General features: G+C 36.4%; 1 protein-coding gene across 7 annotated transcripts in view; it reads right to left on the bottom strand.

The window, feature by feature from the left end:
• The window catches only part of LOC126819077 (microtubule-associated serine/threonine-protein kinase 2), a 143,385-nt gene that overhangs the window by 57,527 nt on the left and 68,814 nt on the right, over positions 1 to 17,044 (bottom strand). For all 7 annotated transcript variants that reach the window (XR_008787902.1, XM_056100475.1, XM_056100476.1 and 4 more), the window contains one exon: positions 14,908 to 14,990. Coding sequence is in view for 6 of the 7 variants with exons in the window: in XM_056100475.1 (XP_055956450.1) it covers positions 14,908 to 14,990 (83 nt within the window). In the remaining variant the exon portion in view is untranslated. The remainder of the gene's footprint in view (positions 1 to 14,907; positions 14,991 to 17,044) is intronic.

Here is a 17,044-nt window from a genome sequence, read left to right as displayed (position 1 = left end):
ATATTTCTGAGTTACGATTTGTATGTACTTTTAAAAGGTTATGGAATTGGGTTCTCGACAGATTTAAAAAAGAAACCTATTATTTCCCCGGAAAATGATCTGATAAATTGGAATGAAATAGTAAACGTTTGAAATGTGTCATTTTCGAAGCCAAACGTTCCATTATTCTGAAACCTAATGTTACAGATGAACTTTAGAAATTATTCTCAGGAGATTCCTACTTTACAATGTGAAATGACATGTTATCTTTATGTGGTATGAAAGCAATCGACTTGCAGGCGGTTATATTATATTTTTAACACATTATTTTCTACATGTTATAGTAAATGTGACACTGGGATATGAAATTTAGTTTAATTTCCGTTAAATTATCACAAATTGTGACAAAAGTCTTCTATTATTTAAGTTGACAATTAATTAAATACTGCCCTCTTCTCTTTATCACGCAAAAAAATTTCACACTAAATAAATTACATAGGCTCTTTATAATTGACATTTTCATTAAGTTGGTGATCTTCATTTGCATTTTTGGGAAATTATCTAAATTTTCACAGCTTAGTTCTTGATGAAAATGATAATAGCCCTTTAACTTAACACAACTGTAAACCACTGCTTGGTGCCAAAATTCACCATGTAAAATATTACCAATATCCCTTTAACTTAAAGTGATAATTTCATATTTTCTAAGAAGTCAAAACATAATTATTTCCATGTCTTTTGCTCAATAGGTTGTCAACTAACTATTATACGATCATAGGTATTATTCTCCCACCTAAAAATCCTTGACCCCGGAAATAATAACACAATTACCTCCCTTGTTTTTCTATTCTCCCCATGGATTAGCTATCTTCAAACGTTTGAATTTGAAGTTGAAAATGATATTTTTGCCAATTTCTCAACTGGCAATAGCGAATTATAGGATTAATAAGATTATTCTTTAACAAGGTAGGACTGTTTATAGATACCATTTATTTTAAGGCTTTATTTTAATAAATTTTAAAAATATAACTTAAAAATATGAAATTGCAGCTTTAACACAACTTTAAACCACTGCTTGGTGCTAACATTCACCATGTAAATGGTGTGACTGGATGAAATCAGAAAGTTTAACATCCTACTTTTCTGCACCAACCAGTCTAATAAAGATGTAAATGAAATGAAATGGGGTTTAACATCCTACTGTTTTGCTCCTAAACTGGGCTAATGAAGACGGGCATACCCCATATAGTGTGCTATGAGGGAAATTTTGCCCGGGCAGTGGCGCTACGGCCTACTCTTATATCGAACTCCAACTGCCAAGGGATCTTTTATGACACGCCAATTTGTACACAGGACCTTGGTTTTTCGTCCCATCCGAACGACTAGACAGCTGTCCTTGTCAGGCCCTCCGTCCTGCACCACTGACAAGGGGGAAACCACACCAGAAAATCTGGATGAACTTTCTTGGCAAATGCAGGGATCGAACACCCGACCACCAGGCTAGCGAGCCATGTGATCCCCTAATAAAGATGTAGTGTAGATTTGCTTGACCATCGACATTTCCGCCAATCTGATTAAGGCACATTTTTTGTTACGTTCTTTTATAGTTCAAAATTTCATTCTACTTGTCTTACTACACTAGGATCTAGAATGGTTGCTATGTAACCGACGTTCTGGTTGATGTGAGGGATTAGCCAATGAAACGGTATTCATGTAGTAGAGACCATCAAAAGTATAAAAAAAAATATGTACTTTAATGGCATTTTCGCCTACTCTTTTCAAGTTCAAATCTTTCTTTTCCATACAAGTTCTAATTGTTCTTTTCTGGATATGCCATGTACACAGGACTTCATATTTTTCATCTCATCTGAACAAACCTCTGTCCTGCATCAAGGAACTTTCTCTATATCTTTGGAGGTGGGGGAGAGAGAGAGAGATAGAGAGAGAGAGAGAGAGAGAGAGAGAGAAATGGGGTTTAACATCCACTCGACACAAACTAGGTCATTTCGGGACTAACACATGGTTCAATTTTATTTCAATAATTCGCTTGCGCGTAGGGGTCTTTAGCTGTGGGAGGAAACCGGAGGACCAGAGAGAGAGAGAGAGAGAGAGTTTAACTTAAGGACCACCCAACTCCCTAGCTTAACAGGGATCTCCTGGTATTAGTGAGGAGCACCTTACTCACTGAACCACTGTGGATCCCAGGGTTGGATGATAAACGTCGTTTACAGAGTGAAATTATAACCGAGTTAGAAAGTGTAAACAAGAGTGTGGGATCGAATAAATCAATACAAATACATGTAGACAACACATCAAAGAGCATATGAGTCAATCATTCAATGCATATTTGTTTTTCGAGATTCTGAAATATAATCAATTTTATTTAGAGACAGTGCCTTGACAACTGAGTTGAACAATATAAAAACATTCGTTAGACCTACTTGGTCGGCATACTTGAAGAAGATCCAATTTCCCAGGTCGTGTTCTCATACTGTATAGTAATAATAATATCCCATTTCAAAATACACATCGTACCCACACATTTAGTATAATGGCTAGACCAAACTGCCCCCAATATATTCTTCTATGATGGCTAAACCAGACTGCCCGCAATTCTGATAATCCGGCTAATATATTCTTCTATGACGGCTAGACCAAACTGATCCCCAAGTCTACTCAATTTTAAAATCCAGCAAATAAATTCTTTATTGTTGTTGGTGTTGTTTTCGAGCTTAGTGTCCGCTTCCACCTAGGTTGACAGTGCAGACTAAAATACAACAAACTGCCATTCCAAGTCTCCTAAATTTTGAAAACCAGTAAATATAGATTCTTCTATTGCTGTTTTTGTCGTGGTTTTCAAGCTTAGTGTTCGCTTCCACCTAGGATCACGGTGCAGACTAAAAAACAACAAACTGCCATACCAAGTCTCCTAAATTTTGAAAACTAGTAAATATAGATTCTTCTATTGCTGTTTTTGTTGTGGTTTTCAAGCTTAGTCGTAAGTGTCACTTCAACTTAGGGTGACATAGCATAAATTCTTCTATATTTAAGACCAAACTGTCCCTCCTCCTCTTCAAGTCTACTGGGTTTCTTTAAACAAGCAAATAAAGTCTTGGTAATATTCCCCTCATGGTCTAATGTGTACAAGTCTTTAGAAACCGTAAATCAATGTAGATCTAAAAACCCCACTGTTATCAATTATTATTCAATCAATGACCATATGTTGATTAAACTCTAATCCACTGGTATAAGAAGATCACAGAAATCATTCTCCGTGTTCAATACCAGCATAGAGGTGAATGGGTGGTTATTTATATAACTGCAAATCTTTCTATAATCTCTTTCAGTCATGCATTAAATCTTATAAAAGAATAATCCACTTCAGAACCAGTTGGTATTAAAGTGACATTAGATTCATAAATAAATTATTACCTACTTCCAATTGAATATTAGAGAGAGAGAGAGAGAGAGAGAGAGAGAGAGAGGGTGACCACTTATCATTCACCTACACTTCACATTTCAAGAGAGAGAGCGAGAAAGGGGGGGGGGGTACAAAGAGGGGTTGGGGCAGAAAGAGAGGTCCAAACCCAAAGAAGTTAGAATTAGGGTGGCCACTACACTTGACACTTCAAGAGAGAGAGGGGGGGGGCGTGGAGGGGAAGAGAGGTTCAAACCCAAGGAAACCAACGAAACCACATAAATAAAAGTGATTTTAAGTATGTAAGAAATGATTACAATCTGTCATGTGCAGGATGGAGGGCTTGACCAGAAACAGTCTAATTGTTTGGATGGTATAAAAAAACCAAAGTCACATGTATACATTGGTGTGTATATAAAATAGAACCCTTGACAGTTAAAATTTGACCGAGTAGGCTGAAATCCCACTGTCTGGACAAAATTCTACTCATAGCACACTGCATGGTGTATTCCCGTCTTCATTAGCCCAGTTGGAGCAAAAAAGTAGGCATTAAATTTTATTTCCAGATCTGGGATTCTCCCATTAATGTAATTTATCATTTGTTTATTAAAGTTTTTCAATGATTTAATTAAACATACATTATGCAAGAGCTAAATCTGTCTATTGCAGGTCTTTCTTTGGGCCTGAAATGTTATCTAAATTATTAATTAGACATTAATTAACCTATCCAGACCATAATCAACTCTCGATGGCATCGCTAGCCTGTGATCCTTAGTGGATTATGAGCCAATTTCCTGCATAACTCTCCTTCGCGATTTAATGGATAATCGAGACTATGTTGTTTATCGTACTGACTTTAGTAATGATGATTGAGGCTAGGCAGAAATTATAATCGCTTAATTATCGGTTCATAGTGGATCAATTTGAATGAAATTTTCAGCAAATTGCCTTTACATTATCTAGTTTTTAACTATTATAGTGAGAACTGCCAACTCGTGATCTCGTTGTGATGTATCTTTAAATAATTAAATATATAATTGTTTATTAAAGCTTTTCAATGATTTAATTTATAATTAAATAACTAAATTATTAAATCGATCAGTGGATCAATTCCCCTGACTTTATTTTATTCCCTGTTACCCGTACTTTAAATAGTTTTATTAAGCTATTTTCTATAAATGACTCCATTAAATCTGAATCATTCACGAGATATATACAATTTATTATTCAATATTCATGCTGCTAACTATAAAATATATGCTTAAAACATCCCATTATATGTTCCGATTCATTCAATAGAGAAGGAGAGAAATGGGGTATAACGTCCACTTGACACAAACTAGGTTAGTTCAGGACTAACATATGGTTCAATTTTATTTCAATAATTTGTTTGCATGTTGGGGTCTTTAGCAGTGGGAGGAAACCGGAGGACCCGGAGAAAACCCACGAGGTTGGAAAGGTGACCCTACTCCTTGATGACAAGGACCAGATTAACGATGTTGTATCAATGCGTAAAATTTTACCCAATACAGCCTTATTTCCCAGCTGGAAGGTTAATTTGGTAGAGTAGTACTTAACAAACTAATAATTCTGAAGAATGTGGGGACCCTTCGGGACTAAATCTCATGAAATCATATAGCCATTCGTTGCGAAAGTTCATAAGTGTGAATCCATTTCGATTTAAAATGGCTCAAATATTTTCCAATGTGACACATCATTTATGTCTCAGTCGGGATCAGTCGGGAAAAGCACAATTATTTGAATCGTAACATTTCTACTCGCATACCAGCCTTCTAAATGATTTGATTGGCTTCTTTCCTTTTTTTTTTAAGAGTGTACATGTACGACATGGGCTATTTCCGAATAGGATAATAGATGCCATTTCTCTTGGGAGAGCTTACTAAATTTGATCAATAGTGGGATTATAATCCGTTAATAATTCTATTGGCTGATCTTTCACCAATATCAATAGTCTTAATTTAGTGTAAGGTTGTTTTTACGATCCAAACCAGACTTTTTTCGATACAAGTCTTTCAGACATTATCACGGCTGGGAATTCTGCTAAAGCAATCAAAACATAATTAATTATGTTATATTCCCTTAGTTGATAGACAAAAGAAAATGATAAAAGAATTTGCTTCTACAGTCACCAGACGATTAAATATCATGTAATCCTTGAGTGGCATTTAGCGATTGAACACATTAAAAACACAACACAGTTTATATGGAAATACAATCACTGGTTTATAAGTATAGCACGACGTTTCGACAAGCATTCTCTTATCGTTATCAAGCACATTGTTGTTGTTTTTTTTAAATGTCTTCTCTCTTTTTTTTTTTAATTTGTAATTTAAAATAATTAGATTAAAAACAGGAAATTGTAAATGTAATTTGATGGGTCTAAAAAAATTGATCGAAGACTTTATTTATTTATTTGATAGATTTTTTAATCCCTTGCAAATGTTAAAACTCGACCAGGAAGAACAGTCAAAAAATGGTTTAATTTTGTTCAGTATTTACAAAGAAAATTGAGCATTTGTCAACATTTAGCATCCTTTCAGAATGGCAAATATTGGTCTGGACAAAATAGCATTGTGCTTGATAACGATAAGAGAATACTTGTCGAAACGTCGTGCTATACTTATAAACCAGTGATTGTATTTCCATATAAACTGTGTTGTGTTTTTAAATATCATGTGTCTTCAGGCTGTTAATACAAAATGAAATCAAATGGGGTTTCACATCCTAGTGTCCTGCTCCAACTGGGCTAATGAAGATGGGCATAGGGCTTACAGTGTGCTCTGAGGGAAATGGGTTCTAACAGCCTAGTGTTCTGCTGCTACTCGATCATAAAGTTTTGATTCCCACACTTGTACATGAGAGAGAGAGAGAGAAATGAGGTTTAACGTCCACTCGACACAAACTAGGTCATTTCAAGACTAACATATGGTTTAATTTTATTTCGATAATTCACGTGCGCGTAGGGGTCTTTAGCAGTGGGAGGAAACCGGAGGACCCGGAGAAAACCCACGAGGTTGAACAGGAGATTTGTACATGATGAGGAATATGTCTAGCAGTCTGGGTCCTCCCACTGCTAAAGAGCCCTACCAGCAAGCAAATTATTGATATAAAATTGTATCATTAGTCTCTTTCCATACAGCTTTTCAGCATTTCCACAACTAATTAATATCAACAACATGTATTTTTAGTCATTAATGGCACTTAGGTACAATCTGGTTAAAACACAGATCCTATTTCGTTTCGTTTTTTATAGTTCAGAATTTCGATTTACTCGTCTTTACTACACTTGCAAGATCTGGAAGAGTTGTTATATTACCAGCATTCTGAGGGATTAGCCAATGAAGAGGTCTGTTATAGCGAGTTTTTGGTGTGAGGTGTGCGGAACTATGGGTAACCCACTAAAAACATCAACGCTGATATGGGAGCCACAGTGGCTAAGTGGGTAAGACACTGGCTCGCTAGTCTGGATTTCGCATGTTTGCTCATGTGTTGGCCGAGAAAATTTGTCAAGATTTTCCGGCATGCCAGAGATGCAGGATGGAGGGCCTAACAAGGACAGCTATCTAGTCATTCAGATGGGACGAAAAACCGAGGTCCTGTGTACACATTGGCGTACACATAAAAGATGCCTTGGCAGTTGAAATTCGATATAAGAGTAAGCCTATGCGCCGATGTCTGGGCAAAATTCCCCTCATACATGTAGCACACTGTATGATGTATGCCGGTCTTCATTAACCTAGTCAGAGCAGAACAGTAGGACTTTAAACCCCATTTCATATACTGTCCTACTTCACTCAACTCAACCACCACGGTTCTCTCTAATCGGTTTAAATTGCTTATGTAGATAAAGTTCCGACTAAAAACCCATCGATTTATAAATCAAAAGATTTAAAACAATGATGTATAGAATACCTTAGCTTCCTGTTTACGTACAACAGAATAACAAAAACAATAAACTTAATCATCGCAACTCATCAATATTTCATGAGTTTGTCAGTCAGAAAGAGAAAGCAGTTCAATAATAACTCATGTGGGAATGCGTCATATCCATCATTTTCTATTAATGTTGTTGGGGTTTTTTTTAAATGTCGTGTCTCTCTTTTTTTTTTAATTTGTAATTTAAAATAATTAGATTAAAAACAGGAAAGTGTAAATGTAATTTGCTGGGTCTAAAAAAATTGATCGAAGACTTTATTTATTTATTTGATAGATTTTTTAATCCCTTGCAAATGTTAAAACTCGACCAGGAATAACAGTCAAAAAATGGTTTAATTTTGTTCAGTATTTACAAAGAAAATTGAGCATTTGTCAACATTTGGCATCCTTTCAGAATGGCAAATATTGGTCTGGACAAAATAGCAGCAAATTTGTATACAGTGTCAAAGGTCATACTTGTATCTGTTACAATCGGTTGACCTTCACCTTGTATTTGAACAGGTGGATTGAGACATTTCCCAGAAGTCATTGCATGAATGAATACATAGACAGCAGCCACATTAATATTTACTTGCTGTCGAAGCACAGACAATCTGGAGCAATCAAGACTATCTAGACCGGAGCGATCAAGACTATTAGACCGGAGCAATCAAGACTATATGTCATTACATGAACTGTGTATTAATATTTGTTGTTCTTGAAGCACAGACCAGAGAGAGAGAAAGAGAGAGAGAGAAATAAGGTTTAAGGTCCACTCGACACAAACTAGGTCATTTTGGGACAAACATAATGGTTCAATTGTATTCTATTGTGTATAGGGGTCTTAAGCAGTGGGAGGAAATCGGATGACCCGAAGAAAACCCACGATGTAGGACAGGCGACCCTACTCCTTGTCACGTACAACCAGGGAATAGAAAGAGAGAGAGAGAAATGGGGTTTAACGTCGGGGAATAGAAACCACGCCAGTTGACTAAATGATACAGTGCACACGCGATAACCATTTGGCAATCCAACCCTGCCGAAGCACAGACCAATCAGAGCTGGAACAATGATGACTACCTGGGCCGGAGCAATCAAGAGCATGAACTGGATAATATTTGTTGCAGTTGCAACACAGACCATCTGAGCTGGAGCGATCAACATATCAAGACTGGAGCAATCAAGACTATATTGATTGATACTTTTACTAGGTCAACCCTAGTATTCCAGAATTCTGACCAGGCATAATCAGTCGCTTGGCGATGCATGGAATAATTTCCATCGATATTCAGTAACACGGACCTAAAGATTAATTCTTTCACGTATCAGAAGCTAAATTAGGAAAGTGAGTTTCTCTTGCAATAAAATAACTCCAATCATATGGAATATTAACGACATACACATACGAGAGAAAAAAAGATGGGTAGAATTCTTATATATCATTTAAAGTATGGCGTAAAGTTATTTCTGGAGATATCCAACAAATCCAGACACTTTAATGATACACCTTAGGCTAGTCATTTATATTAACTTAGTAACAGAAATCTTTCTTACACAAGTTTTACAGTTCCAGTAATAATAGCAGTGCAAGTTTTAGAGTTCCAGAAATAAGAGTACAAGTTTTAAAGTGCCAGTAATACTGGTACACGTTTGAAAGTTCCAGTAATAGCAGTACAAGTTTGAAAGTTCCAGTAATACTGGTGGTATTAAAGTTCCAGTAATGGAAGTACAAATTTGAAAGTTTCAGTAATACTAGTACAAGTTTAAAGTTCCAGCAATAGTAGTACAAGTTTTAAAGTTCCAATAATATTGGTACAAGTTTTAAAGTTCCAATAATACTGGTACAAGTTTTAAAGTTCCAATAATACTGGTACAAGTTTTAAAGTTCCAGTAATAGAAGTACAAGTTTTAAAGTTCCAGTAATACTGGTACAAGTTTTAAAGTGTCTTTCAAATAAAATTTTAAAACAAAAATATTCCAGAATATCCAATAGAATGCAGACTTTTGTATGATACACAATAGAATGTAGTTGTGTATAGAGTACAGTGATCCAAATACGATTAAATTCGGTCAATCACCAATGTAAGTTACAATCTAGAAATAATTGAATGTCACAGACATTATCCAGAACTCTTGGGCTTTGTCGGACACAAATCCTTTAGTGCTTGTCATCATTCTCTCTGCCACAAACTATGTTGTATTAATATTTTAAAAAACGTCTGGTACAAACCTAAAAATGTCAGTAGTGCCTGACAATTTGATGTCACCATTTAAAGAGAGAGAGAGGGGGTTGAATTTTCACTCAATGCAAACTACCTCATTTGGCCCACCCAGAAAATCAATTATTTCCCCCATTTAGGTCGAAAAGTGAGAGAGAGAGAGAAATGGAGTTTAACGTCTACTCGACACAAACTAGGTCATTTTGGAACTAACATATGGTTCAATTTTATTTCAATAAATCGCTTGTGCGTAGGGGTCTTTAGCAGTGGGAGGAATTTATAGGAAAAACAGAACAGGAAGTATGGTCTGGTAAACATTTGGTATGTTTATATTTATCCATGGTCTGACCAATCATTTGGTATGTTTATATTTATTCATGGTCTGACCAATCAATAACTAGAGATAATAAATAACGATTATTTTGAAGAAGAGATTGATGTGTGATTATTAGCTTTGTGTCTAGACATTGTTATTTGACATTTTAACATTTCAAATAGTTTCCCTCTCACAATAAATATTTAATAACGGGCAAGGCCAATTTATAAATAGAATTACATTTTGTTTATTACTTTGAGAGAAGCATGTATCCCTACACCCCCGACGGGGACTGTACAGTACAGTGGGTGATTACGTCTGGGCCCCAGAACCATTTCTTTGATCTGATATATACCATTTATTGTTAGAAAGGAAATGGGGTTTAACATCCTCCGACTGGGCTAACGAAGACGGGCATGATATGCCATACAGTGTGCTATGAAGGCCTACTCTTGTCTTACATCGAATTCCAACTGCCAGGGGATCTTTTACGTGAACGACAATGTGTGTACAGGACCTCAGTTTTCATTACATCGGAACGACTAGACAGCTGTCCTTGTCAGGCAAACCATGTCGGAAAATCCCAATGAACTTTCTCAGTGAGTGTTGTTTTTCAGGCACACAAATTTTGGGTGGGAGAGAGAGAGAGAGAGAGAGAGAAAAATAGGGTTTAACATCCACTCGACACAAACTAGGTCATTTCGGGACTAACATATGGTTTAATTTTATTTCAATAATTCAATTGCGTGTAGGGGTCTTTAGCAGTGGGAGGAAACCGGAGGACCCAGAGAAAAGCCACGAGGTAGGACAGACTACCCTACTCCTGGTCACGTACAACTGGGGATTCAAAACCACACCAGTTGACTCAATGACCGGCCTTATGATACAGCGCACACATGCTAACCATTCGGCCATCTAACCCCCTCGAGTGGGAGAGGTTAAGCGCGCGCCTAAAACAAAGCCCTGAACTTTCACAATATTGTAGTTTACAGGGGATTCAAACATCCTCAAATGATAACCAGGGCCCTTATTCACGAAAACTTAAAGTAAGATACAATCGAAATTTTAAGAAATACAGCAATTCGATTGGCTGACCAGTAAAATCAATTTGCATATATCCAATGAAGTTGCAGTATTTCTTAAAATTTCGGTTGTTAAGTTTTCTTGAATAAGGGCCCAGACCTTTAAATAAACAAATTACTTTTTACCATTTTACTCGTGTCTGATTATGATTTAGATCATAAGAGATTTCATTCAACAACAATTTTCTTTCTGAATAAATTCCAAATAATTTGAATAACTTTCATTGAATTTTCTGTGATCACGATTTTCTGAAGCATTTGATGTGAGCAAGAAGCGAGGCGATGGTATTCGATGCAAATAGGAAACTATGTAACAACAAATACTGGATTATTGATTTTCCTTGCAGAAATCTCATGAATATTCATGACTCATTAAAGATGTTGGGTGTCACAAAAGCTAATAAATATCATCTTGATATCATATAATCATCTACCCTCATTTCAAAATCAGGGAAATACAAACACACGGTTGCCATGTCAGATAAACCCACATTTTGCAAGAGAATAGAGAACAAGCTAACCAAAAAGCGATTTTTCGTATAATCAAGGTCATCATCCAGGAAGATACGATATGTGCGAACATCAAAAGGAACTGAGATCTTTGGGATATAAACACATATTTTTGTTCCATCAAACACGGATAACCAGTGGTTACCTGGCAAGAGATGGATAGAGAACAAGCTAAAAACAAAAGCGATTTTTCGTACAATCAAGGGCCATAATCCAAAAAGTTATGGTCTGAAATGCACAAATATCGAGAGAGAGAGAGAGAGAGAGAGAGAGAGAGAGAAATGGTGTTTAACGTCCACTCGACACAAACTAGGTCATTTCGGGACTAACATATGGTTTATTTTATTTCAATAATTCAATTGTGTGTAGGGGTCTTTAACAGTGGGAGAAAACCGGAGGACCTGGAGAAAACCCACGAGGTTGGACAGACGACCCTACTCCTTGTCACATACAACCGGGGATTCGAAACCATGCCAGTTGACTCAATGACAGGCCTTATGATACAACATGCACATGCTTACCATTTGGCCATCCAACCATCCAAATATCGACAGAGACTGAAATCTTTGGGATATAAAGATATATTTTAAGTTTCATCAAAATCGGATAAAAATTGTGAGCTCTAGAGGGTCCACAACCCTGGTATCACATACTTTCACAACATTTGCATACAAGGAGCTGCCATTTTGTCAAGCAGTTTCTGTCTGATTTTCAAGAAATTTGAACTCAAACGTCATGAAGCTGTAATGGTAATAATATATTGAAACGGTTTTTAAAATCGGAAAAAAATTGTCACGTCTTTCAAATAAAATCAGTTTATAAACCAAATTTCAGAAAAATCAAAGAGGTATGATTTAATTTTTCCATTTTTAAAGACAATTTGACAAGGAATGAATGACCCCTTACTTAAATTCAATCTCCCAAATCAGAAATAAATCTTTTTGATATTTTAGAATTGGTATATTTGATATTTGTTTATAAATTGTTTGTCATATATTGATGTACCTTAGTGTTTGTGATATATGGACACAGCTCACCAAATATTTCTACGCCGTCACCCACGAATGTAGGGCAAAAGTTATTTTTAGTCTTTCCCTCCCTTTCCCTTTTTCCCTCTTTTGCATGGTGATTTTTATTGACTTTTTGGTGCAGAATCGAAGAAAAGGGTTTGAAAATACATTTTCTACCAGGTTTTGGTGAATATTCATGATTTTGAGGCGGAAGGATACAAGAGTTGAGAGGTTGGTTAGGTTGAAATGTAGGGTCCAAAATAGCATGTTTTCTTGTCTCTACTTCCAGCTTGTGTATCTCAAGTTTTCCATGGTGAACCTCATACGTGCTTTTTGGCAAGAGGTTGCCACATGTTGCTCCATCTGTGGTAGAAAGCCTTCTACCCAATGAAAATTTGGGAAAAAGTTTGAGCTGGTCTAAGAGACGAGAATTAACATTAAAGTCAATGGGGATATCATTGGTGATCTGTGGCCATAAAATATAGAGGTTGTTTAATGTTTTATCTAGAAAGAGTAGTTTCCCTTGAACAGTAAACTCACAGTATGGATGGATACTGTATGGGATACATGTAAGACTGTCAGTAACATTACTCAAACCCATTCAACCTTAATGCCTCATTAAATGAACCAGACCATTGACTAAGTATGGGTGTGTGTGTGAGAGAGAGATAGAGAGAGAGAGAGAGAGAGAGAGAGAGAGAAAGAGAGAGAGACCATTTCTGGACAAATATATGGTGCAATGACCCCTCTTCTTTAATACAATGTTCCTAAAGAACAAAACTGAAATATCATATTCTCAACCATACATGGGAGACAATTCTTGAAAATATACAGCTCTCCACCATCATAGTCAGATATACTCACGCAGTCTTGCATAACAACTTTTGGTCTACAAAGGAATTATTAGCGAGCAGAAATTCAGTTATATAGAGGGATAACTCTTGTTTTCCATTATTTGTGTCTCTTCCGTTTCATTATGTATCTACCGTAGCAATGATCTGTGTGTTAAAATTATATTTAGAATGTATTCAAACAGTTCTACCACATATGTAATAATGGCTGACACCAATATTTTTCTTTAAAAACATCTCCCATACACACAAAGACTAAATAAACATTTCTGATTTTATTAGATGGAAACAGAATATACATGTAGACGTCTCAAAATTCTCGAAATACACCTGGTGCTTTCAACTAAAATTGTCAATTAGCTTTGGGTCTGTTCTCAAGTGGGGAATAACTTTGTATGACAAATATATATGTATGCACTGAACTGTATTATAGAGCAAGTCAATATTTGAGAATATTTGCTTGGAGCACCTGTTGATATTATATTGCTCAACAACTCAATCTATTCATACACCCTCTACACTCTTAATATTTACACAACTCAAGGGTAAAAAAAACTAGGAATATCTTTTAAAATCTTAGTTCAAAAAAGCTATTTTGAGATAAATGCTTTCGGCATGATTTGGTTTAAGTTTATATAGTGTAAATTCAGTTGAATAAAATTATTCTTGAATAGTATATGTAGGTCATTGGAACTACTTGAATAGTACGATGATGTAGGCATTTCTTATATGATCAACAACCCACATTTCTTATCAAATGAAATGAAATGAAATGGGGTTTAATGTCCTACTGTTCTGCTCCGGCTGGGCTAATGAAGATGGGCATACGCCAAACAGTGTGCTATGAGGGAAATTTTGCCCAGGCAGCAGCATTACGGCCTACTCTTATATCGAATTCCAACTGCCAAGGGATCTTTTACATGAACGCCAATGTATACGCGGGACCTCAGGTTTTTCTTACCATCCGAACGACTCGACAGCTGTCCTTGTCAGGCCCTCCAACCTTAACCACTGACAAGGGGGGAACCACGTCGGAAAATCCCGATAAACTTTCTTGGCCAATGCAGGGATCGAACACCCAACCTCCAGGCGAGCGAGCCAGCGTCTCACCCACTTAGCCACTGTGGTTCCCACATTTCTTATATAATCAACACCCTCATGTTATGAAATTCAACGGTATTTAGTCATCAATCTGGGTACAGATTAGCATGGATTAAAGGGGCATTAGTTAAAATTAGATAAAGAGCTAATAGATAATAAAAACAGGATATGCTGAAAATTGCTTAACTCTGAACTAAGATATTGGAGATTCAATTTTACGCTAGCCTTGATCATCATTACTAACTTTGGTACAATAATAAACAAAGTCTTGATTATCCATTTTTACGTTAAATTATCCATCACAAAATGTATTCAAATCCACTAAATATCGCAGGCTAACAATGGCATCGAGAGTTGATTATGGTTTGGATAAGTTAATTAATGTCTAATTAATAATTTAGAGAATATTTAAGGCATAAAGAAAGACCTGCAATAGGCAGATTTACCTCTTGCCATGTGCCTGTAATTAATAAATGTTTACTTACTGTCTGTCAAAGTCTGTGGCGACGGACATCTCTGGGGCAGTGTAGGAGACGTAGATAATCCAGACTTTCGACCATAATTTCGACTAAAAATTAAAAATAAATATGGCATCAAATTTACAGAAACATTAAAAAAAACTAAGGGTATTGTTATTCTTATTGTTAAATTCATCCAAGAAACAAAATGCAAGACTAACATATGGTTCAATCTTAATTCAATAATTCTCTTGCAAGCAAGGGTTATTAGTTGCCAGAGGAATTTGGAGAACTCAAGAGAAAACCGTTGAGGTTAATCAGGCAACCCTACTCCTTGTCACGTACAAGTCCCAAATCAAAATCTATCCACCTGTCTCAATGACAGACCTTTTTTTTGTTTTAATGTATCAAATACAATGAGAAACTATATGCTAAGTTTTGTGTTTCTGGATCAAAGACATTTCTCATAAACAGTGATTGAAAGTTGAGTAAATTTTTAACTTGAGTCTGAGAATGCTTTGTGAACTCTGGGCCTGATCTACAGCGCAGGGGTTAAAACATTAAGCCACCCACTTAATGAATTAATGAAATGAAATGAAATGAAATGGGGTTTAACGTCCTACTGTTCTGCTCCTATACTGGGCTAATGAAGATGGGCATACGCCATACAGTGTGCTATGAGGGAAATTTTGCCCGGGCAGCGGCACTATCGCCTACTCTTGTATCGAATTCCAACTGCCAAGGGATTTTTTACGTGCATTCCAATGTTTACACGAGACCTCGGTTTTTCGTCTCATCCGAAGGACTAGACAGCTGTCCTTGTCAGGCCCTCCGTTCTGCATCACTGACAAGGGGAAACCACGTCGGAAAATCGGGATGAACTTTCTCGGCCAATGCAGGGATCGAACACCCGACCTCCAGGCTAGCGAGCCAGCGCCTTACCCACCTAGCCACCGTGGCTCCCCTTAATGAATTAAAACGTCCAAGATCAAACAGTCCACACTTGGAAATGACGATTTTAGATGTACCTGACAAAATGTCAGGCACTAATGAAATAGTACCTAACATTTTCAACTTAGTGTCAGACATTTATTAATAATATCAAAAAAGAAAGAAAAAAAGACAAATTAGTGCCAGACAAAATTACAGGCACCAGAGGTTTTATTAGTGCCTGACATTGTCTGTGACAGATTCCTTATTTCCAGGCATCAATTTTCAAATATTTTTGTAAGTAAAACTAAATGAGTGACAGAAGGGATGTAATATGTAGTGTATTTTAAGGAATCTGGTGGATGAGTAAGGTAATCCAACCCAACAACTGAAACAATAATAAACAACATGTACATGTATTGCACGCACATCTGCCAGTAACAACACATGGAGTAGAGTACAAATATAGAATACACTATATAACTTCAATCTTGATACTCAAGAAATTGGTCAGAGATAGAGAGAGTTTAACATGCAATTGAAACATACTAGATCATTTTGCGACTAAAGGGAAGTAAATTTGCATGCACATATAGTGGTCTTTATATAGTTAGCAGTGGGAGGAAACCAGAGGTTTGACAGACAACCCTACTCCTTCTCACATACAAGTTTTGGCTCGAAACCATGCCACTCAAAGACATCTTATGATATAAAAGCATGTGGATTATTCACTCCACCTATTAACCCTCCAAATTTGGTCAAGACAGATCTAAAGCATGTGCATTTAACCACTCCACCTTTCAACTCTCCAACTTTGGGCAGAGTTAATAAATCATAAAACATCCCAGTCTGTAAAATATGATTCTCAATTGCAAGACACGATTCTACTGCAGACATCGTCCATAATCATATTATAGAATATGGCAGACAGACTACTGCATCCTTTCATCAACCTACACTAAATTTAAAATTGGTAAAGTCATGTGAAAGAGAACCAAACAAGAAATTCTTTGAATTGATCTCATATGTTAGCCCATTTGAAAATAGTTCTCGAAAAGGTGGTCCATAGATTTAACCAAAATACAAGTTGTTTAGGGTACTTCAAGCTGTTTTAGGTAAATCTATGGATCTCTCGGACGTCTACACATTTTTCAATGTATTCGATATAAAAGCTAACAGACATGTCTTTTAACCATAAGAAAATGCAGGCACCCACATATTTACCCCCTCTAGC

This window comes from Patella vulgata, chromosome 4 (genome assembly GCF_932274485.2).
Source record: "Patella vulgata chromosome 4, xgPatVulg1.2, whole genome shotgun sequence".
NCBI lineage: Eukaryota > Metazoa > Mollusca > Gastropoda > Patellidae > Patella > Patella vulgata.
Note: the sequence above shows the minus strand (reverse complement) of the source record. Positions and strands in the feature narration are given on the sequence as shown.